The following is a 24,012-nucleotide window of genomic DNA, read 5'->3' on the forward strand; positions in this document are numbered from 1 at the left end:
TTCAGTTTTATTCCATCTATCTAAAACATGTGTGGGCAGATTTTTTCTTTTCTCTGAGAATGTGAAAAAACTGAAACATGAACCATAATGCTGAATTATGGTGAACTTCATGAATGTGGTAATCATAATGTAACACTTCTGGAGTCATTACAGTACACTAGGACTAGTTAGGTTCGACTACTAGAGTAGTAATGAGTGTAGCGTGTAATAAAGACCACAGACCAGAAAATAAGTTACAAAGAACAAAAAAATTTAAAAAACTGAAAACAATTCAGCAAAAGGCTGGATAACCTCTTAACCTCGTAAGCCCCAACGCCCCCTGATACGGGGGCAAAAAGCAGGAGATCAGTTAGGCTTGGGGCTTAAGAGGTTAAACAAACAAACAAACAAAGAAAAGTTGTCTCTGTGTCCTTTAACTATTAGTCCCAGAATTACTCTGAATGCTTAATCGGTGCTTTGAGAGTCCACTGTTCTTTTGCAGAGGTGTATGGATTAATCCTACCAGTTTTTTTTCAGTGAAAGAGCGCAACCTGCAGCAGGGGCCGTTTTTCCCTTTTCCTGCTCAGCACAGTTCGTTGGTGGCTTGCCATCTTGTTTCTTGCTCAGCGAATCAAACTTCGATTCTAGCTCAGCATTTCCCAATCCAAACCTTAATGGCCAAGTCCCGTTCAGTTATGTTCACAACGTCACTGAGGCAAGGACAGGTTGGAAAAACAAATATACATTCTCCAGAGTACAAAAATGGCTTTATGTAGACTTCTGGCTTGTTTTTGAATATTTTTTCACTTGTTTAGGCAGCAGATCCGCAAGGACAGTCTGCATTTCTCCCTCTACAGCATCAAAAAGAAAGAACAACCCAGTTGGGTGTGGCTGGTCACAGGAGTCACGCTGCAGCGTGCCCTTTCACAATAAGAGTCTGAACACATATTTTAGCCATCTTACCTGAATTAACATAAAAACACCATGAATTAGCAAGTTTTTTAACCTTTATGATCTATTTATTGACTATTTATCACCTGTAATATATTTCTTATGACTGTTTTTACTAACAGGCTTTTATTTATTGACAGCTATGTTAACCAGGGTTACAATAACATATTTCTTAACAATAAGATTGAGATCCTTGTTTTAAAACCCTTTTAGAAACAGATGACTTTGTGTTGTACGCTGCATTGTGTAAGTCCTGTACTAGGAGTAAATGGTTGTATCAATCAATGACAGAAATACACATGTTCACAGACACCAATTAGGAACATAATACAGACCTGAATTAAGATTAAGGTCATATTTGCAATTTATGATTTTTTTTTTGTACATGGATTCTGTGAATTATGAAATGTTGTCATATATCTGTAGACCTTTCCATAAAAGGTTTAAATTATGGCTTCTGATGCCAAAATAAACTATAAAGGTTTATTTTAAAACTGCCCCTGTTTAGTTCAGGGGCAGTTTGTTTGCACAAAAACGCCCTCTCAAGTCAAGTTAAATACCAGTACTGACTTTTAGAGTTATTTGCCTAGAATTTATCTTTTACTGATTTTACTTTTAGAAGGGTTGTTTACTTTGCCTTTCAGGACGTTGAGAGCCTGCGGGTCTATTTTGGTCTAAAGTCACACTAAAGTACTTTACTAAGGATTCAGTATAGTGTTTCAATCAGGAGCACAGGCAATGTCTGAACTAACAAATAACAGAACCTTAGTTTTGCTGTTAAGGTTTATGGACATCCAGATGTTTAGGGCCCCTAAACAATGTAAAACCAATTGCTAGGTCTTCAAGTTGTTGGACTTTACTAGTAAACGTAATAGAGTATCATCTGCATAGAATGACATCCGTTTTTAAAGTAGAGCCTAAAGGAAGCAGGTATAGTACAGAAAGGAACAAGACCATGAATGCAGCCTCGAGGGACACCACAGGTTGGGGAAAACTCAACATGGCTCCAACCTTGCACACTGTGTCAGGCGAGAAAGCGTGATACTGTTGAGAGAAGCAGTGTAGCTTGACAATGAAGATTTCTTAGATTTCATGCTGGAATAAGGGGCCAGCTTATTTAACTGCCACTTACAAAAAATAGTTCAATGAAACACTAACACTTCATTATTCTGTCAGATGGTATAATCACTTTTTGTGAGTTTCCAAAATGGAACCGTTCCCCTCCCCACCTCACATCTGCCTCAACTTTAGACAAATGAAGAGGCAGCAAACGTGACTTCTAGAAAAGCAGTGGATGGGATGCATAAAAAGGATGAATCCTGGGGACACGTAGCATTTAGAAACTCCTGTGTAATCAAGCTTTTCATCAACAGTGCACGTCGCAGATTTATATTTGAACAGCTGTCACATTGTTGGCTCGCCTTTTGTCTTTGCCTTCATTTTGAAGGTTAAGCCGTCAAAACAACAGCGAAAAGCTCTAATTTATTGAGCTTTTATTTCAGGCACTGAGGAATGAAAATGCAGTTTGGCTTTTTCTGTGCGTTCTTTTGTTACGACCGATGAGAGTTTCTCAGTTCAAAACCCTCAGAACAGGTGGAGATAAAAAGAAAAATGCACACAGGAGTGAAAACCTCAACAGCTGCAGGGCTATTCAGAAATGCTTCGTCAGTGAGTTTGGCTTCAGAAGTGTTTGTTGCCTTTTTAAACAGACAGAAAGGGGGATTTCTCAGGTCTCACCATGCTAATCACAAGCAGAGAAAACATAATCTTCAGTCAGTTTAGTGTTTCTGGACTCCAGTCAACCACCTTCTCTCTCTATGAAAGGTTATTTGAATGACAGGAAAGTGATTCAGCATCTCTGATTGGTAGAGCTGAAGTGGAAGCTGAAGTGGAGGCTGAAAATCAAACCCTGCAACTTAAAGCTGATTGCAGTGGGAACTGTCAAGGCAGCAAGTGGACAGAGCTGGACATTAATACAGGCTCTGTGTTTGAGAGTGCACCAGGTTATTTCAATAAGCACAGATGCAGTACACTTATATGACCTTCTCTTCAGGTGTTAGGAGCCAGTATTTACTGGGAAAACAGGGAGCAGAGAAACACTCAGTGAACTGATGACAAATTGATAATAACACAATTTTCCGCTCATTTTGTACAACAGAAATGCAGTGGCAGAAGACAAAAGAGCTGAGCTGAAAAAACTAGGTTACAGTAAGTGTGTCTCCTGGGATTTCACTCACTTTTTGTCCACACTAATATTCCACTGCTATTAGATGGATTATGGATCAGCCACAACATTAAAAAATCCACTTTCCCATCCATTGTCTTCCTCTTATCTGAAGTTGGGTCATGTGGGCAGCAGACTAAGCAGCATTTTCCTGGGGGGATCCCAAGTTGCTCACAGACGAGATGACTTATATAACATCTTCCAGTAATCTGTCTAAGGTTAGGGTTAGAGTCAGAGTTTATTTCACAATCACCTTTTATATACTTTTATAGTTTTTCCTAATTACGGATTCAAAGGGGAAAAATCTGTTTAAAAAACACTGCAAGACCAAAATGAATGTGTGGCACTTTATTAGCTTAATTATTGTGTGGCTAACACAAACTATACTAGTGGATGTTAAGAGGTTAAAACCATTCATCCAGTTTGTTTTGCTCATGTAAAGTCAGGTTACAGTTGTAGTGGCTAAGCATTGTCCTCTGGATGTCATTTCCTCTAGCATTGTTTTCTAGTTCCTCCTAGAAGATCACGAGGCACTCCCATGTCAGATCTGCAGGAAGTTCTGGGTTTACCCCAACGTCTCCTCCCAGCTGGATATTCTCAGAAAAACACCAAGGAGAGACACGCAGAGGATTGCCTGACTCTAAAACCAGAGGCAAAATGACTTGATCATCGTGTATCACAAGCATCGTATTAATGGTTGGTTCCTAGTAGGCATACAAAACTATGTTTGCAGAGGTAATCCTTTAAAGCAGCGGTCCCCAACCTTTTTTGCACTACGGACCAGTTTATGTCCGACAATATTTTCACGGACCGGCCTTTAAGTTGTCGCGGATAAATACAACAAAATAAAACCAGTACTGGTACCAAAAAAAGACACACGGGTTAATGATAAAAATGATAAAGAAAAAAAAAATAACGCTAAAAACCGCTGAAACCCTGAAAGCCATCAATTTCACACCTGAACCTCAACTCTCGCGGCCCAGTACCAAACAACTCACGGACCAGTACTGGTCTCATGATCTCATTCTTTTGGTTACCCAGGCTTAGATTGACTGGTAAACCTTTGTCTTCCAGCATTTGAAACCAGCTGCCTTTTTGTTTAGATCCTCTGTGTGCCAACCAAGCTCCTCTTGTCCGTTAGGAAATGGATATATTCCTTAGGGTTGTGGGGTGAAGTCTCCCTGGATCAGGCTTGTTCTGGCCCATGCCAAAGACGGAGTATCAGAATCTGGAGGCCTGTTTAACAGGCTCGGCTCTTTTGGAGCAGTATTTTGCATCGGCCATGAATAATTTCCAGGAGAGTGCTATTGTCGTAGTGTATATGGTGGTCTGCAGTGGTATTTAAAGTGGGAGGTAAATTTAAAAAAAACCAACATGTTAAAAACATCCTCCATGGATCAGGGTTACGCTAACGCCTCAAGCATTCAGGTGCTAATTGGGATCTTGGGAAACTGGAGGGCAGTTAAACACCTTGGGCTCTTTGTCGTGTTCCTCGGGCCATTCCTTAGCAGTTTGTATGGCAGAGGAGGGTGCAGTGTCTGCATGTGGATATGATCCAGGATGTTGGACCTGTCACCCCATAGAAGCGTTTTGAAGTAGAAATGATGACAAACAAAACCCTGAACATTTAACCAGAAAAACTCCCACATCAAGCAAGAACTGTAAAGGGTTCAGCTTTAACAACTACACAAATCTGTGTCCTCGGTTCCCAAAACAATTACAGAGTGTTGTTAAAAGAAGATCTGATGCAACACAGTGAAAACTCTGCCTCAGCCCCAACTTTATTTGAGTTTTTTTGCAGGCATCAAACTCAAAATGAACTGCTATTCTAAATAAATAAATAAAAGTTCTCCATTTCATCATTAAATCCATTTTCCCCACCGTTTTTTTAAATTAAATGTAGAGTTTAAGTTATAAAACAGAATTCAATTTTTTTTAAAACAGGGATTAGAAAAAAAAGATTCAATTGTGATATTTATATTGATGATGTTTTTAATCTTGATTTTACCGAAGTTGTCAGAAGCCCAAATAATCGTTTAAAATTATCATTGCATCCCTACAGTAAAACTATCCTGAATTAACCTTTAACAGTACGAACAAGTCAACAGTAGGAAAACGTCTGAGGAACAAAGACTTTAGAAACCTTGCGTACGTGTTTCTATGAATGTTTTTGTTTTTAGCTTTGTGTGACCTCTGCCCAGTGCATGCTGGGAAACTTTGGAGCCTGCTCTAGCTCTGAATAGCTGTGTGTTGGTGGAAAAGGAATGAAAGAGTCTTTTTAATTTGGTCCTGTGACGTTTCACAGGCTGACATGTCATCCTGTGTGCTGAGGATTCCTCCACAGGGTGAGATGTTAGAGTGAAATATATCAGCAATTACGGGGCTTTTACTGCAGTAAATGAAAGGAAGTGATTCATTTCAGGGAGCCGCTTCTCTGTGTCCTGTTGGCGCTGCTTGATTACCCTCAGTTCACTTCAGCATGCTGTCAAAATCAGCTTAAAGTGTGTTTGGGGTATTGGCTTTTATGGAAAACTAAAATTATGGTTGTGTAGTAATGCTGCTGAGAGCGGGTACCGCTTTGAAAATCCGCTGCTGGTGCATTCAAGGACACTTTCTCAGTATCCGAGATCTTTAAAGCTGGGAACTCAACGGAAAGATTTTAATGCAGCAAGCGACAAATTCAGACAGTTTTCAAAAGCTCACTTTCCGCTCAAAGCTCACTTGAAAAATAGCTATTTATGGAGTGCAAGGGTACTAAAAAGGTCCAAACAGCTGCTTCATGTCCACTAAGTGTCCAGGTGTTCAGAAGTACTACTGCACATGTGCACAAAGTTGAAGTCCACAAGCTGGAAAAGTTTGTGGAGTTGGAATGTAATAAAATTAAAATTTGCATGATTGGCCAACACAACACCAAAGGAACGGATAGCGCCTCGTATTTTGTCACTAATCCCATGGAAATTTGGCATTTCGACCATATCACTGAGGTTTGTTCAGATTTAATTTAATTAACTTGAGTGTTCATACTCTCTATTTTGCCTTCATCATATTTGCAGTCATCAAAGCAGATCTGACAGCAGCTCACGATTAGATTCTTAATATTTTTTTAAAAATACCAGAACAACACTACACCATACTCAGCTCGTCTTTTAACCACTACGGAGGCTAATTTCCTCCAACCTGGCCTCTCTTCACCTTTTTGTCCAAACTATCTAGAATGAGCCCCATTTATGTTACGAGCCAGCTCAAAAGCTGCGGCATAAATAAATATGGAGACTAATACATAACAACATTGGCTAAAATAGCTGGTACCACTAAGAGTAGTGAGCCACCATGAAAGGCTGGCTTTATCCACACCTGACTAGGTGTGGTCAATTAGCAACAGCTGAACACTCTTGCACTGCAGCTGCAAAGAGATGAGGGGCTGCAGAGGGACGCAACAGATCCATCTTATGATTTTATTATTTATTTCTAGTAACACCTTTAATGGATCAGCATCACCATAGCTGCAGCGTCAAGGTTGCCGAGGTGCAAGGATCAGTGTCTGCGTATGGCCATGTTAGGACATTGGCAGGTCACCTGATCTACGACCTCATTAAACACTTTCCTTATCATTTCAATCAGCACTTTCAAGCACAGACTGGATATAAAAGATGGAGGTGGCCACTGTGACATCACCTGCGAGAAATCATATTTTTGAAGCTTTAAAATCACAGTCACCATCTGAGCTTTGAAACCAGGTGACAGAGGAGAGACTCAGACAGAGAAACCACAGGACAGGACACTCATGAATCATGACTTGCCAGCTGCCCTGTTTCATCGTCCTTTCTGAATCTAATGAGAGTCATAATTTACAAAATGAACATCATACTTTATTCTGTAAATCATCAGATGTTATTTAATTTCTAGTCTGCTCTGATCCTGAGATGTACGGCTGCGATTATGAACAACCAAACCAATTATTTTGCTGCCTCCCTCCTCACAATGCTGCTCTGGTTTTGTCTTGTTGTTATGAATCCAGCCAAATCCTTGACAGCGTATGAATAATAAAACCAAATCAGCTTGTTAGTCCTGTGGTGAACAGCACATATGCTTCTTTTTTTTTTTCAAAAGCTGGGTGTTAAATAACCATGATTGTAATTTTTGCCCTACTAAGATTGGTCTGTTTTTAAAACTTTAACTGTTTTTATATGAAACTTTTATATTAAGCTTTTCTAACCGTGTTGTCGAAGAGCCTTTTAAGGAGTTGCCTTTTTGACCTCAGGGAAACAAGTCTGTTGTTTTTAAGAACAGGCATTAAAAAGAAAGCAGTAGTGTGGTCCTTTAAACATGAGTGGGTCCTGCTGAGTTCATAAATCCATCTTCAAATAGCTGAACTGCCTCTGAACTCCCATCTGCTTCTCCTCCCGTCAGCTTACATCGATCCTACGCTGAAAATCATTGCGTTCCCATAGCTGTTATTTCTTTAAACGCAGCTGAAGTGTCTCGGAGTGGATGGACATGTAGACTTTAAGCGTAGTGCTGCGATGGCTGAGCAAGCATGACAGACAGGAGAGGAGGAGAGAGAGAGAGTCAGCAGGTTGATGTTTTAAACGGGATCTGCGAAAATTGTTCAACTCCGTTGCCATAGCAACAGCGACCATGTAGATCAGGAGGCTTTTTTAAAAACACGCACACACATACAGAGTGACACAGTGAGGTTAGCACAGGATTCCCTGCTATTCCAGTTTCTATGACAACTCACAACTCATCCTCGCCTCCCCGTCTTCCTCGCTTTCATCCTCAGCTGTAATGGAAGCAGCCATTAAGTTCTGACTCCGGCTCTGCCCAGCTTTATCAGCGTGAGGGGTAATCAGCTGTTAATTAGTAGCAGTGATGATTAATATGAACAATGATTAAAGGAGTACTAATGCAGTGTTAGAGCATCAGCAGCAAGAGGAGCATCGGTCAGGAGAAGCTGCTGGGAGGGACTTCTGTTAAAGCTTTTTTCTTCTCTGACCTCTTTAGCTCGGTGGAAGCGATTGGACCATTTGGCCTGTCAGCATTGTCCATTAAGGCTAACGACAAGGTCGAGGTCGAGTCTCTCTCTGCTTCATGTCCAGAGTCTCTTAGACTGTTTTCAACCACAGGACTTAGCAGGTTTGGTGTGTCCTTCTTATCACAGGAACTGCTGCTTTCCCTTTTTTTTTTTTTTACTTAAATCACTCAAAATCACAACAGTCATCAAGCATGTTTCTGCAGGACTCGCAAAATCGCTAGCCCGACATCCCGGAGCTAGCGATATGTCCGGTCGGGCGACCAAAATCTCAGCCCCGTTGGGTTATCATATAGCCCGACGGGCGGGGCTGAGATAGATTGTGGTCGCCCGACTGGAGATATCGCTAGCTCCGGGATGTCGGGCTAGCGATTTTGTGAGCCCTGTTCTGGTATAAGGTGAAGGCCCAATAACATTATACACTCAAGACCAAGAGATCCAGCAAGCACAACAGCAGGGAGAAAAAAATCAGCTTCACTTTAAAAGGAAACAACAGCCAGTCTTCTTCATTCATGCTTCATCACGAGGACACAACTGGTCTGATGTGGCTTTCACTTCCAATTAACCTGTTGTTGTGACTCAACACAGGAAACAAAAACAATACCTAAATACGTTGAAGAGCAACTTAGGGTTTGTTTCTTACCCAAGGATACTTTGGCATGCAGAGTGGAGCAGCAGTAGTGCTTTACCTCCTGGCCCCAGCCACCCAAGTAGTTTGTAGTACCTAAAGGTAACCAAGTTGTTTATGATATCTTAACCAAACCAAGTAATCTGTAGTAAAGGTGCTTGCAACTTAAACAAATCAAGAAGTAAATAAAAAACCAAAGCGCAAAACTCAAGCACTTCACAGGACATAAACCATTACTTCCTGGCAGAGCATTTCACTACTTAAGCCATTTCCATCACTTTAACCTGCTGACAAAGATGCAGTTTGTAGCTGTTATTTCTCCGAGGCTCATATTGTGGCAGCTGGCGGGTCAAGGCAGCTATGCCAAAGGACATATTGTACACAGGTGGCTTCTGACAAAACAGCATCTTATTGGCCCCTGGAATGAGAACATATTGGACAAAACCTCTGAGAAAACAAGGCTCAAGGAGGAGCAGCCATCTGTTGTGACTGGTTGCAGAGTGAAGGGAAAGCAAAGAGAGAATAGAGGAGCATGAAGACCACTGACAACAAACAGGACAAAAGACAAACTACAGGAGAGAGAAGACAAACATTAAAGACATCCAGTAGTGGCAAAGAAATACCTGAAGACTGAAGAAATGCTCATTGCAATATGGGAAGTCCCGCAGCAGCCTGAGCTTAACGAAGAAAACTAAGTGATGGTTCATGGTCACCTGATCCAACCCTAACTATTAGCTTTTCCAAAAAGGAAAGTTTGATGATCGATCGTAAAAGTAGAGAGGGTGTCTTCTGAATCTGAACTGGGAGGTGGTTCCACAGGTGAGGGCCTGAGAGCTTTACCTCCCATTCTACTTTTAGAAAGTCAGGAATCACAAATAACCCTCCACTCTGAGAGCGAAGTGTACTGTTGGGATATTAAGGTATTATGAGGTCTTTATGATATGATGGGGTGTTGTTATGGATCAAGTGAAGAGTTTTCAGGGAGCTTTACAACGAGATAAGAAGTAATTACAAGTCTAGCCTAGAAATAATAATTATGTAGACTAGTTTTTCAACATCACTCTGAGACAGGATGTTTCTCTTTACTGCCATCAGACTTTTGTTTAATGTTTGGTTGAAGGACATGTCCTGTCCAAAAATTACTCCCATGTTCCTCACAGTTATGCTGGAGGCACACTAAGTATCTGATTAGACATTGTGGTTTTCAGATTTTTAGGCCCAAGAACAATAACCTCCATTTTGTCTGAATTTAAAAGAACAAAATTACAAGTAATCCAGGCCATTATGTCTCTAACATAGTTCTAGTCTGGCCTAATGGATGTTAAATGGACTGGTTCTTTTATAGCACTTCTCTACTTGAGCACTAACAGCACTTTAACATGCCCCATTCACCCATTCAAACTGTGTTTTTCTACTCTATTCGCAGTCCAATGAACACTTTGCGAAAAACTTGGGTTCATTATCTTGCCTAAGGATACTTGCTACTTCACATGCTAAATGCAGCAGCTATTCAGCCATGATCAACAGAGTTCGGTGTAAGGTTGGGCCATATCATACTGTTCACGGTAATATCAGTATAATGTTGGGCAACGATAAGAAAATGAAATATCGCGATAGAATATGGGTAAAACGCGCATGCACAGTTCCTTGGCTTTCATACGCACATGGCAGCGACACAGAACGAGAAGGGCGAAAGCGGATCGTTGAATGAAACAGATGAACCAGAATTGGTTTGTAAAAATGCTGCAACTTCAGTGGTGTGGAACTGGTTTAGCTTTCGTCCGTCAGATACACAACAAAACACTATTTTTGGTAGCGCATGCTAGAGGGCCGTCGTTATTACCGTGTTTTTTTGGAAAATACAGCACACTTAAAATCAATCCTTTGATTTTTCTGAAAATCGACAGTGCCCCTTATAATCCTGTGTGCCTTATGTTTGGATTCTGGTTGTGTTTACTGACCTCGAAACCATTTTCTGTGGTACACGGCGCTCGAAAATCTGTCAAATGTTTTAGTACAACTTTGCTAAGCTACGAACCCGCACCGCTTGATGGATTGTTGGATGGCTATCGTAGGCAGGAGCCTCGCGGAGTGATATGTACTGTGCTTCAACATAATATTACCGTACTGTGTGTGTATAACCTCTTTTTAAGTTTTGTGGATATTATACATGGTTATGCTGAGGATATGTCGGCCAGTTTCCACTGGAAATGCCTTTTGGTTAAACTATCAGCAAGGAATTAGCATTTGCACTGTAAAATTTTTATAAAACTTTAATGCACATAAAAAACAGCTGTTTATTTAAGTGAAAATACATTGATATTTTTTTTTCACTAATAAAGTTGTGAAGTTGTAAAGTATTTTGTCTAGTGTCAATTATATCGTCAGTTACATCGTTATCGCAAATTTTGAAATGTATATCGTGATAAATATTTTTTGTCATATTGCCCTGCTTTAGTTGGGTGTCATCTGCAATGGCGTGAAATGTGTGCAGTGTTTTCTTATAGTATTTCTGACGCAAAGCATGTATAATTGCAGTTAAAAGTATGGGTCCGAGCATTGGACCCTGTGGAACACCATGACTTGCTTTAACGTGTGACAAAAACTCTTTGGAAATAATCTGCTGAATATCTACTGCAGCTCCTTTAATCCCTTTGATATGGCCTTCCTTTTAATTTAAAAAATAATAAAGATCATAAAATGTTATCAAAACATGTATGTTACAATTATCAACAAAAAATATAGTATTATTAAAATACTACATTATTTTCAGAATGAATATTGCAAGATAACTGAGGAATGAATTTCATCCAGCTCCTCTTTCTCCTCTTTCCTTTCCCTTCCCTGTCTAATAATTTTCACACAGCAACTAAACTTTAGTCAAACTGTTGTACAGACACTTCCCACTGTGTGAACGCTTGGTTAAGGGGTGAAAAACAGGATGTGATGTAACATCCTGAGGACATTATTAGCGTTGGAGGAGGTGGAGGTCATATCAGAGTCAGCAGCAGACTATATGAATAAGATATCGTCCCACGATCACAGAGAATTAAACTAAGAAGATACCTGGTCTTTAATTACACGAACGCTGATGTGCTACATTTGGTGTGCGGTGGAAAACACTAATGGAAAGCAGCCATTTTGACTGTTAACCTCTGTAAATGCAAAATATCCCCTGTGAGAGATGTCTGTAGGAGGCTGTTAGATTCATGCCAATATCTCTGTCATAATAGAGACCGTTTTTCAATCCATATTTTAATATGATTTTAAGGTTTGGACATCTCTTCATTTAAACTTTATTTAAAAGTTAAAGTGGGTCCATGATTGTGTGTCCCAACAAAGCAAAAGTGTGCAAAGCTGACCCAGTAACTGTGTCAGAGGAAACTGAGCACAAGTAGAAGCAATGTGAGGATAGACAGACAACAAAAAGGCACATAGAAGGTAATAAATAGAAATAATGCAACAGACATGGGTTTCATTCAGAAACAATGTGAAATGAAGGATTTAGACTGGAGACAGGTTGCAAAGTCACTTGCAGATGTGCAGCAACTCTAGCCAGTCTGAAGCAGCTTGAGTAGCACAGTCTATATGGTAACAGCTGATCACTGGCTCATGCAGACTGGTTTGGGTTCAGCTGAGTTTGATTACATGGCCTGTCTGAACAAGCACACTATTCATTGTTATCTTTCACTACCGAAACGGTTCTCATTCTAGAGTGTTAGTATTTTGTGAACTTAACACGAGGTGTATTTTGGCATCTGTGCCTTGATGTGCTGCCTGTTGAAGTACTTGTTGCAAAGAGATAACAGTTCTTTGAATCTGTATTAGTTTCTTCTGTGAGTATGCTAGGGTTCTGCTTGGGTTCAAGTGACATTAATAAAATCATCAGCTGCCGATCCAAGGCACACGTACCTGTCTGCTAGTTTTTTGGAACCGCATAGAGTCATCTATGGGGCATTACACATACACAGCACCAACTGAGCATGCACTCTCCACATATGTGGACATTCCAAAATGTGATGTCCACATATGTGGACAGCAGGTCCTAGGAGGTTAAAGAACTAAAATGGCATGATAAGTTGTCCATTCTGTTGTGTTTGGCGTGTGGAATTTCTAAGACAATTTTTGCAACCATATAATCCATGCTGAATGGTCATCTGGAACCTATTGTTTGTGCATATTTGGGTTGTGCAAATGGTTTAGCTTTTTGCCAGTCACCACTTCATTTCATTTTTATTTGTTTGTGCTTTTAACAAAAAACTACTTGGTTAGATTTAGGGAAGGTTTAGACACTGAGAATAACTTGGTCAGGTTTAGATACTGAGAACTGCCTAATTAGGTTTAGGCACAAAGACCTACTTGGTTGGTTTGGGTTAAAACATTTCCCATCCATGATGACTTGGGAGTGGCAGAGCTGTCTCAGTGATTTACCAGCAGCTTTGAATGGCATTATTAAATCCAGCGGGTGTGACAAGGTTCTAAAGTGTTGCCTATGTCTGCTCTGTGATTAGTGCAGCAGTCATAATCACCATTCTTTCTGTTTCAGCCACATGCCTCTGAGTCCGGCTGCTGACACCAAACATGATCGCCCGCGGCAACAGGCGGTTACAAACGGCAACCCGGCAGGCTCTGTTGTTGCCAGGGACGACGAGGGAGAGGACACACCCACTGGGAACAGCATCGTCGTCCGCATCGGCATCCCGGACCTGCAGCAGACGGTAACACACACGCACACACACAGGTGTACTGTGTGTCGATGTACAGTTTGTATATAAACATAAGGCACAGCACAAACCTGTCTGTCTGTCTGTCCGGCTGTCTCTTTCTCTGTCTGTCCGCCTGTTTCTCTGTCTCTGGCTCTCTCAGAAGTGTTTGCGGTTGGACCCAGAGTTACCAGTTTGGACCAGTAAGCAGAGGGTTCTGGTGACGTTGACTCAGTCTCTGTCGGATGTTTTGAACTATGGTCTCTTCCAGCCGGCGTTCAACGGCCGAGCCGGAAAGTTTCTGGACGAGGAGCGGCTGCTGAAGGAGTATCCTCTCCCGCCCATCACACCCATCCCGTACCTGGAGGTAAACTTTACCTCAGTGTTTCTACAACAATGAAACATACTAAAACGTACAGCACTGCTATAACTTATAGAACATTATATTAGGACTGAAGTGTTGTAATATTTAGAGAAAACCCTGTAATATTTTTCTAGATTAAAGTTCAGTTAAACAAAAACCCATGTAGTTTAAATTTTCACACTTAAGTGAAGATATACATAACAAACAGATATTTGAACCTGTGGATTAGAATATCAAAAACACCTTTTTAGAGCAACTTTCTTCCAGCATGCTGCTTTCTCTTGTTTAATCTGCATGCAGACCTGGCTGTGAAGTCTTCTCCCTTTGTTGTTTTTTAGTAAAATTAACTCTTAATGATACAGACAAACCTGTGCACAAGTATAAATGCAAACATCTGCATCATACTAATGCAGTCAGAGTATCCCCCAGTCTCTTGTGAAAAGTAGAATGCAACTAACTATCACTACCATAGACAGTATAAAACAGGGGATGTCAAACTCGTTTTGTTTTTTTTTATATCATGGGCCACATACAGCCTACTTTAACCTTAACTGGGCCAGACCAGTGAAACTCACCTTTCTGTCAGTATTATTTACACACTTGAGCCTTGAGATATGTTAGTATAAGAAAAAGTGCAATTTCAACAGTGCTTTTCAGTTTTTCTGCATGAAAAAGAAATGCTGCTGTAGTAAACGACTACTGCAACTCTTAAATTGTAAGAAAAAAAACCCAATTTCAATAGTAGATAGTGGAAAACAAACAGGAACCTTTCTGTCATTTAATTTTTTCTGTTTTCTGTTTGTGAAAACAGCTTTCCGTATGGAGCTCTGTAAACACTTTCTTGATCAGTTTATTATGGTCATTAACTTATGGTCACAATAAAAATCAAGAACGGGACTATTTACAAGATGCTCATTAGCTAATCATGAGTCATTCACAATTGGCCAATTAGCCAATGAGCATGTGATATCACAGTAAGCCCCACCCCTTTCAAAATAGACTTCTTGCTGTGGTTCCAGCAATTTTTCCCACATAAACATGCTGCTAATACACCAGAGGGCGCTACTGAAAGAGGTTAATGTCAGATATTTTTAACAGGGAATGACACTTATTGCTCTTGGCTGTTTGGTGATCTTTTTAATCACAGACCAATTTAAAAACATAAAGCTAACTCATGAAATCTTCTCTACATGCATCATGTAGCTTCAGTTTATTCCAGACTTGACTGTTTGTGTCTCTTTTTTTTGAAGTTTCGTTACAAGAGGAGAGTTTACACCCAGAGTTACGTGGACGACAAACAGCTGGCAAAGCTGCATACCAAGGTAGGAAACAGAATACTGTTAATGCAAGATTTAAATACTGCAGAATTATTACAGTATTAATGCAAAATGCTCACACTGTGTCTCTAAATAAGGACACAAAGAGGTTTACTGCTGTATTCCCACAGTTACAATACTGCTGCAAGTGATGATATGAAGCTTGGGTGAAATAAATAATGAAAGGATTTAAATAAATATGTACAAAAATAGTTGTACATTTAATATGCAGAGGGATGCTTTCGGAGATGTGTTATTTATATTTGGCTGAGAGTGCAAAACAGATCAGGAAATTTTAGCAGCGTTTGCTTCACTGCGACTCCTCCACACTCACTTCAGATTTAATTCAGGGAGTTTGTGCCGCTTCTTCATAGAATAATATTCAGTAAATAAGAAAATTATGTTGTGTTTCTTTCCCTGTTAGGCCAATCTGAAGCGCTTCATGGAACATGTTCACCAGAAGAATGTGGAGAAGGTTTCCAAGTGGTTGGAAAAAGGCCTCGATCCCAACTTTCACGACTCTGACACGGGAGGTGAGCAGGAGCAAATCCCTTCAGCATCATTTTTCAGTGTGTGAAATTGCATTTTGGAAATATAAATATATTTCTGCTGTGCAATTAATTTTACTAACAGTCCAAGAAGTCTGACTTCCAGTTTTGTTGAATTAAACTTTTGTATTGTATTTATTTGCTGGATGCTACTGAGCATAATTAGCATGTATCTGTGTCTGTGTAATGTTCCTATACAATCTATAAATGCAGCCTGATAACCAAGCTAGCTGACCACTTGGCTCCAAAAAACCTTGATGCTCCAATGTTCAGCCGGTAGTCATATTGTGTTTATTATTAGTATCCAGTATATTGAAACACAAACCTTGAAACATTCGCTGTGGTCATTTGATTATAAGGTTTTGTGTATTTAAAGGGACTGTTAAAGCTAATTTGGCTTTTCAAATGTTTCCACCTGAGTGAGAGAAAGTCCTCCATAAGCCAATTGCTACAGAAAGAGAAGGACTAAAAAGGTTGAGTTTTAAAGGGTTCAAACACTGTTGTTTTTCCAGGAAGTTTTGAGTGGCTATGACTTGGTAGGCAGGTTGGTGAGTGTCTCCATGCCAAATTTTCTTAGGCAAGGAACCCCAAGTAGCTACCAAAATGTTTATTAGAGGGTGTCTGAATGTTAGATAGGAAGTAAGTATAAGTTTATTTGTATGATTGGGTGATTGAGACATGTTATATAAAATGCTGAAGTGGAGAAGAAAAGTATGTATGAACCAGTCCATTTACCATCACTGGCTCTTCTTTCCCGAAACCATCCTAACTATGATTAGTCTGAGAAACATCCTATAGTCTGAACCCACCACATGCTTCCCTTAAGCAGTATCATTAGAAAGCACCACATCCATATTCACTGCTTTGCAGATGATACCCAACTTTATCTATCCATGAGCCAGGCACAAATGAGTTTTTCCTTCCCACTGTCACCAAGTGCTTGCTCAAAGAGGGTCCTCTGATTGTCTCTATTATTGTAGCATCTTTATCTTGCAGTAAAGGTAAAGGTATTTAAAGCCATTAGAAAACAATCATGGGTAAACTTTTAAAGAAACATTACTAACACACTTGCATGTGCAGCTCAATCTTACCTGACACAGAAGGAGCCTGGAATGTACTTCATACCTTCCTTGGTTAGCAGCGACTGGGTTTAAATAAATTCTCGCCCCTGCTGGTACTGCAACTTAAGCATGTCCATTTCACGCCTACGAGAGGCAAAACAGTGACATCCACACGATGAACCAGTGGGTCTGTTACATGCTCTGCAGTGATATAGGTGCTTTATAAATAAAACTGAATTGAATTGAACATCATCCCCACTTGGTTTCCATGTTGCTTCTCACATATTAAACAGCTTGTAGGTGGTTTTCTGATTAGCATCGATACCCCTTCTGTTATCTGTTATGTACCAACCTCTGAATCCATTTTAAGACTTCCTGACTCACTGTTAGGCAGACGTAAAAATGTACGTTTATACAGTTTTTCCAGATTTTATTTCTCTCAGGAGCGTCTGATCCTCGGCGAGCGTCATTGTTCAGTTTGCCCTCACAGCTGTGGAGCTGTTACTGCCTTTAAAGATGGATATTCTCCTTCAGCCTAACAAAGACTTGTTTCCATGTGCCTCAGAGTGTCCTCTGACTCTGGCCGTGCAGCTTGAGGAGAGCTGCGAGCTGATTAAAGTTCTTCGCAATGGAGGAGCTCACCTGGACTTCAGGACCAGGGACGGCATCACTGCCCTTCACCGGGCCGTCCTCTGTAGAAACAGCGCTGCCCTCACCGTAAGAAAACACTTTTTTTTCTCTGGTTCTGTCTCCATGTGTTTACTTTATTTTGAATCACACCATAGCTCGCTGATTTTTGTAGGTTTCAGCCAACAAAAAGACATTTCAGCCGAGCTTTTCCATCTTGTGAGCTACCAAAGTCCTGCTTCCTGTCTGGGTTTAACATTAATATACAGCGATGTTTCTTCAGTGAGGACAGAGTGACTCATTCCATCTGACAGCAACATTTAAAAAAAACCCACTGAAAAAACACATCACCTGATAAAATCCACCAACTCACCTTTATATAAATGTCGGCTGCTGCCTGCCTGTTCAGTGTTTCAAGCTAGTGAGTTAATGCCATTAAATACATTTTTTTTAACATAAGCAAGCCAGTGAGCAGTATTTATACAACAACGTGTTTTACAGGAAACAAGATTAAAGGAACAGAAACTTAGAATAGCACAGGAAGCAGTCCATTTTGGCCTCTCAGGGCCAAATGGACTGCAACTTAAGAAAACACCAGCAATAAGAAAAACGCCGCAAAAGCACACAAAACACAACGGAAATAGGAAACACGACAACAAAAATGGGAAAAAAGAAAACAGAAATAGGAAAAAACACAAGGGAAGTGTTTCTGGGGAGACAATAACCCGACGGACCAGTTGCAGGAACCCAAAACATGGTAGGCATGTTTTATCATGATTCATATAATACTGACGACAGATTCTTAGGCTAATAGTTAGGCTAACACACTTACTTCTCATCTTTTCTTTCCTCACAAAACCAACAGATCCTTCACTTCTTTTCAGCAGGCAGGGCCTCCTTGGATAACGATGTCTAGTGATAATGGTCGAAACACCCAATGAATCCAAGGTCCACTGCTGACGATGTGTCCCAAATTTTAACAATTTAGATCAGATCTCTAATCCCTGAACCTAACCAGGGAAAATGTCAGGTTAGCCTGGGCAAAAGAACGAAATTTGAGGCACACAACGATGTGTGCTGCTGGTAAAGTTGCTGGGCTGCTTTTCCTCATAACAGCCATCCCTCAAGATTTTCTCCATTAAAAGCAGTACATTGTCCGGGATTGTAACATCTAGTCCTTTACTGAATCAGTGTCTCTCAGCGCAATTCTTAGCATATTTTGGTTCCTGCAACTGGTCCGTTGTCTGGTAAATATATCCTAATTAAAAGCAAGAAAACACAAAACCAACTACATCAAAAGCAAAAGCAGCTCCTGCAGCAGCAGTGGCTTAATTAATTATTAATTTCATGATTAGTGTGTCTGCTTGACCTCCATGGAGGATGGTTATTAAATGGATTAATGTCAAACTGCTTCGTGTTGGACCAACATGTTTCCACCACACTGCTGCCACCATCGTTTCAAAAACAAATTTAACACCAAACCATCAAAACCTGCAGTTCCTCTGACCTTTTTAAATTAAAGACTTTATCGGAATTTAAAGAATGCATCTTTAATCTAAGAGAAAAAATAATATTGAACATATTTTTCCTCATTTCTTTGGCTCACTTGAGATTTAATAAGCTGTTTATGGCCCATGAATTAAAATCACTGAGACCTCAGCTGACTGTTTTCACCAGCTTAGTGATGGGAATGAATCTGCACGTAACACGTGAGGGTTGGATTTACTGCTTTATGATCCTTTGTAATACTAATAAGACCCTAAATTTAGATTTTTACTTTATAGACTTCTACACAGTGGGTGCAGAGGAGTCTCCCCCTGCTGCGCATTAGAAACAATGCAGGTTCAAAGTACTTGCTCATTCTTTAACATCACTGCATTTTTGTTGTTTCTCCTGGTCCTCAGACTCTGCTGGACCTTGGGGCATCTCCGGACTACAAGGACAGCAGAGGCCTCACTCCGCTCTATCACTCGGCCATGGTGGGCGGTGCCCCCTACTGCTGTGAGCTGCTGCTGCAGGACCACGCCACCATCGGTATGAGGGGGTCTCATAGGACCAATCTGACGAATCATCTGATATGTTGTGGAGCTCTGTTATTATTTATTTATTTATTTCATATTTTTGTGTTAAAAAAAAACCCACTTTAGCACTAAGAGTACTTGTTGTCATGGTTACAGGGATGACAGATGAGAACGGGTGGCAGGAAATCCATCAGGTGACACACACACACACACACAATCAGGAAAATTACTTGCACTGATGGCAAGTTCAAGCCCTGTACAATTATGACTCTGTGTGTGTGTGTGTCTTTGTGTGTGTGGGCGCATGTGTGTGAGTTCAGGCATGTCGCTATGGCAACGTGCAGCACTTGGAGCACCTGCTGTTCTATGGCGCTGACATGAGTTCCCAGAATGCATCAGGAAACACTGCACTGCACCTCTGCGCTCTGTACAACCAGGTAACACACACACACACAAAGAGGTAATGCACATGTTGGTCATGTGATGGCGGCCTGTGGGTGTAATGTATGTTGTTAGTCACATTTTGGGGGTTTGGGTTTTTTTTTCATTAGGATAGTTGTGCCCGAGTGTTGCTGTTCAGAGGAGCCAACAAGGACATCAAGAACTACAACAACCAGACGGCCTTTCAGGTAAACCAGTCAATCAATCAGCAGATCAATAAAAGAAGCCTTTAAAGTAAAAAAAAAAAGAAAAAAAAAAAGAAAAAAAAACCAACCAGACAGCTTTTCACATGAAAATAAGTTTAAAAAAAATTATTACACTTCAAAATGAGCTTTTAGTTTCAAAAATTATAATCCAATAATTAATAAATAAAATATAAACAACAGCAAAGTCGTTTTTCTTTACCTTCTATTGAAGCAAAAATAAAAAGCAAATAAAATAAACATTAAATGATAAATAAATATCCAAAATAATCAATAAAAATCAAATAAAGACTAAATAAATAAGATAAACATAAAGAAATCTAATTAAAAAAACATTTCCGATACAATATTATAAAGTAAGAAACATATTATTATTATTTTATTATTTATCTTTTAAATTCATGTAATATAATATATAATTTAATATAATGCATTTATTATTTTTTATTTCTGATAAATAAAAAAATGAACTCCAAACAAGACTATATCCATCCGGCTCGACATAAAGACCAGGAAGTCAAAAAAACATTAAAGTTAGAGCTACAGAAACAAAACACAGCAGTAATTAGCCCACCAAAAACAGAAAGGAGCGCTTGTTTCAATGCCAGAAATGATACCACTGCTACCTTTAAGGCATTTAACCATCAGCACATATAATTATGTTAAAATCTCAACTTCACAGACACATTTGCAGTTCTGTGATTGGATGCCTGCTGCTATACTGGCTCTTTAGTTTCTCTTTAATCTTGTGCTTTCACGCCTCATGTTGTACCTGTGAGTTTTTATTATTTTCTAACCAGGAGACTTGTTGAAAGAGAATTTTACTTTGAAAACCCTGGAACTCTCTGGAAATCTCCAGAAATTATTTGCAACTTCAGAGATACAGAAATGTGAATCTGTTCAATCTGCTCCTGTGATGTTTCGTGTTTCAGGTGGAAACGAGATTAAAAAGCTGTGAGTTTAATTTGGAACCCTGCGGTTTGTGTGTTTTTATGACTCCTGGCTTGTGTGTGTGCAGGTGGCAATCATTGCCGGGAATTTTGATCTGGCAGAAATCATAAAAATCCACAAAACGTCTGACGTTGGTGAGTTTCAACACATTTAAATTGTGTGCGTGTGTCAATGTTAGCACAGTGGCTGGATATTAACTCTCTGTGTGTTTTTATGTGTGTGTGTGTTTGTATATATGCGTCCAAGTAGTTCCCTTCAGAGAAACTCCCTCCTATACCAAGCGCCGCCGCATGGGCTTGACCCGGACAACAGCTGGAAACGGCCTGTCATCTCCTCGCTCCCTGATTCGCTCAGCCAGTGACAATGCCTTGGAAAGCCCCGCCTCCTCACCTGGCCCCTCCCTTCAAAGCCTGGAGACGCACCATGATACGCACACACACTCGCTACGCCGACACACACGCCGACTCAGGTAATTATGAGTCATTAATGGTGCCTTTACACATGTAAAAGTTACCCATGAGATGTGCATGATTTCACCTAATACTAACAAGGATGCTGGCTTTGTGTTGCTGAAATAAGCAAGATCATCCCTGAAAATACATCTTCTGGTCAGCAGCACATGAGGCTCCAAAAGATGCTCCGGTGTAGCTCATTTATACATCTTTCAGCATTAATGGTGCCTTTACAGATGAGTTACCAGATTCCAGGTTCTCATTTTCTTCCTGAGTGGTCGTCAACAGGTTTCTCGCAAAACTACAACATCACAACAATGTGATTGGTTACTTGCAAGTCCTCAGACCTATCCGTTATGCACAGAGATCTTTTGATCACATTATGAACTGTAGATGAACCGTAGATTCATCCATCGTGTCGACTGCTTATCCAGTTCAATTCAGGTCCATTCCAGCATGTTACAGCTTTTCTAGGCGTTTCTGGTTTTTGACACAACATTTTTGAAAACGGTTGCAGGTTCAAATTGAGCATGTGTATATAACAGGTTTCTCAGTTTTACATTTAATATTGTTGTTTTGTTTCATTTTCTCATAAAATGCTTTTTCAGTGATTTTATTTGAAAGTTGGTTACAAGATGTCCTTTAAGGTGTAGTAAAACCAGTATCTCCTTTCTCACCTACAGTCCAAGTGGGGGAGGTCATGTGGAGACCAGCCCTCCCTCCTCTCCTCCCCCGACCCCACAGATGAGGAAAAGGAGGCTGTATAGCGCCGTCCCAGGACGCACCTTCATCGCCACCCGGTCCCACGTCCCTCAGGGGACTGGAGAGATCCAGCTGCACCGAGGAGAGCGGGTCAAAGGTTTGACCAGGATAATGATTCTTATCGAAAGTGTAAATCAGGAGCTAAACAAACTCTAAATGACCGACTTTTATAACTCAATAAGGACATATAACTATCACCAAAACAAAGACCAAAGAATTAAGAATAAATAAACACTGAACACAAAACTTCTATAATCAGATTCAGATTTCAGGTGTTTCTGTTTATGACTTTTTTTTTTTTTTAATCCCTTTATATCTGCATAGTTCTACATTAATAATCCTCCATCACAAAAATGCGCTCAAACAGAGGCAACGCATGTGTGAGGTGGTGATAATGAGTGTGTGCTGTGTTTACAGTTCTCTCTATCGGTGAAGGAGGATTCTGGGAAGGAAGCGTTAAAGGCCGAACCGGCTGGTTTCCTGCCGACTGTGTGGAAGAAGTACAGATGAGACAATACGACCCAAGACTGGGTAAAAAAAACACATCCACAGCAGGGTCAGGGTCTTCTCTGCGCTTAGAACATGCTGCTGTGCGTCACAGAGGGAAAGCAGCACTGTTTATATATCAGTACTTTAACTTTGTGTTCATTTACTCGACCATAAAATACATGGACAGCATCTGATGGGATATATTTAATAAATAATGTGCTATCTAACATACATATGTAACACATGTATGTTTCAGAGACGCGAGAGGACCGCACTAAGAGACTGTTCAGACACTACACTGTAGGATCCTACGACAACTACACCTCCTACAGGTAACACGGCACCACTAAACCTCCTACAGGTAACACGGCACCACTACACCTCCTACAGGTAACACGGCACCACTACACCTCCTACAGGTAACACGGCACCACTACACCTCCTACAGGTAACACGGCACCACTACACCTCCTACAGGTAACACGGCACCACTACACCTCCTACAGGTAACACGGCACCACTACACCTCCTACAGGTAACACGGCACCACTACACCTCCTACAGGTAACACGGCACCACTACACCTCCTACAGGTAACACGGCACCACTACACCTCCTACAGGTAGCACGGCACCACTACACCTCCTACAGGTAACACGGCACCACTACACCTCCTACAGGTAACACGGCACCACTACACCTCCTACAGGAACTCAGTGGCAGGTTCGACTTTCTTCAGAATCAGGATCATCTTCATTAAAGTGGTTTTGTTTGCAGATTCTTCTGCTGCCGTATGAACATGTTACAGACCTAATGAGACAGGTGACCCTCTCAGGTGTAACCCGGTGATTCAGCAACCGTGGCTGTTTCAAACTATAGAGAAAATTTTTATGTTTAAGATGATGCTTGTTGATGTTTTCAGCTTTTCTGTCTCAGTTGCCGGAAAACAGACGCCAGGCTGGGGAAGAACTAATAAACATTTAGAGATGTTCATTTATGTGAATAAGAAGTTCTCCCTGATTTGTGTGTTATCAGCGTTTATGGCCTTTTTCAGTGAGCTGTTCATATAACACCATCACTAAGAGAGGGTGCAGGGTCTCCTGCTCTGGCTCTAACTGTGAGCTTTATCAAAAAGGAAAGTTTTTGATTCTGAAAGCAGAAAAAATGTCTGTCTTCTGAATCCAAACTTTGTCTGAGAGCCAAATGTACTTAGATTTGAGCTAAAACTCGGGTCACTGATGAAGAGGTCATGTTCAGCTG

The 24,012-nt window shown here is 40.5% G+C and overlaps 1 protein-coding gene across 8 annotated transcripts in view; it reads left to right on the forward strand.

The window, feature by feature from the left end:
* shank3b (SH3 and multiple ankyrin repeat domains 3b) overlaps positions 1-24,012 on the forward strand; it is a 60,581-nt gene that overhangs the window by 17,169 nt on the left and 19,400 nt on the right. For 3 of the 8 annotated variants that reach the window (XM_085137175.1, XM_085137178.1, XM_085137182.1), the window contains exons 3-16: positions 13,361-13,532; positions 13,681-13,884; positions 15,132-15,203; positions 15,622-15,730; positions 17,372-17,523; positions 19,338-19,467; positions 19,611-19,648; positions 19,775-19,891; positions 20,006-20,083; positions 21,117-21,183; positions 21,287-21,518; positions 22,185-22,360; positions 22,681-22,794; positions 23,009-23,084. In XM_085137175.1, coding sequence (XP_084993301.1) covers positions 13,365-13,532; positions 13,681-13,884; positions 15,132-15,203; positions 15,622-15,730; positions 17,372-17,523; positions 19,338-19,467; positions 19,611-19,648; positions 19,775-19,891; positions 20,006-20,083; positions 21,117-21,183; positions 21,287-21,518; positions 22,185-22,360; positions 22,681-22,794; positions 23,009-23,084 — 1,733 coding nt within the window. In that variant the 5' untranslated portion in view covers positions 13,361-13,364. The remainder of the gene's footprint in view (positions 1-13,360; positions 13,533-13,680; positions 13,885-15,131; positions 15,204-15,621; positions 15,731-17,371; positions 17,524-19,337; positions 19,468-19,610; positions 19,649-19,774; positions 19,892-20,005; positions 20,084-21,116; positions 21,184-21,286; positions 21,519-22,184; positions 22,361-22,680; positions 22,795-23,008; positions 23,085-24,012) is intronic. The other 5 variants (XM_085137177.1, XM_085137179.1, XM_085137180.1 and 2 more) reach the window with 4 other exon arrangements.

The sequence above is a fragment of the Neolamprologus multifasciatus genome, chromosome 17 (genome assembly GCF_963576455.1).
Source record: "Neolamprologus multifasciatus chromosome 17, fNeoMul1.2, whole genome shotgun sequence".
Classification (NCBI taxonomy): domain Eukaryota; kingdom Metazoa; phylum Chordata; class Actinopteri; order Cichliformes; family Cichlidae; genus Neolamprologus; species Neolamprologus multifasciatus.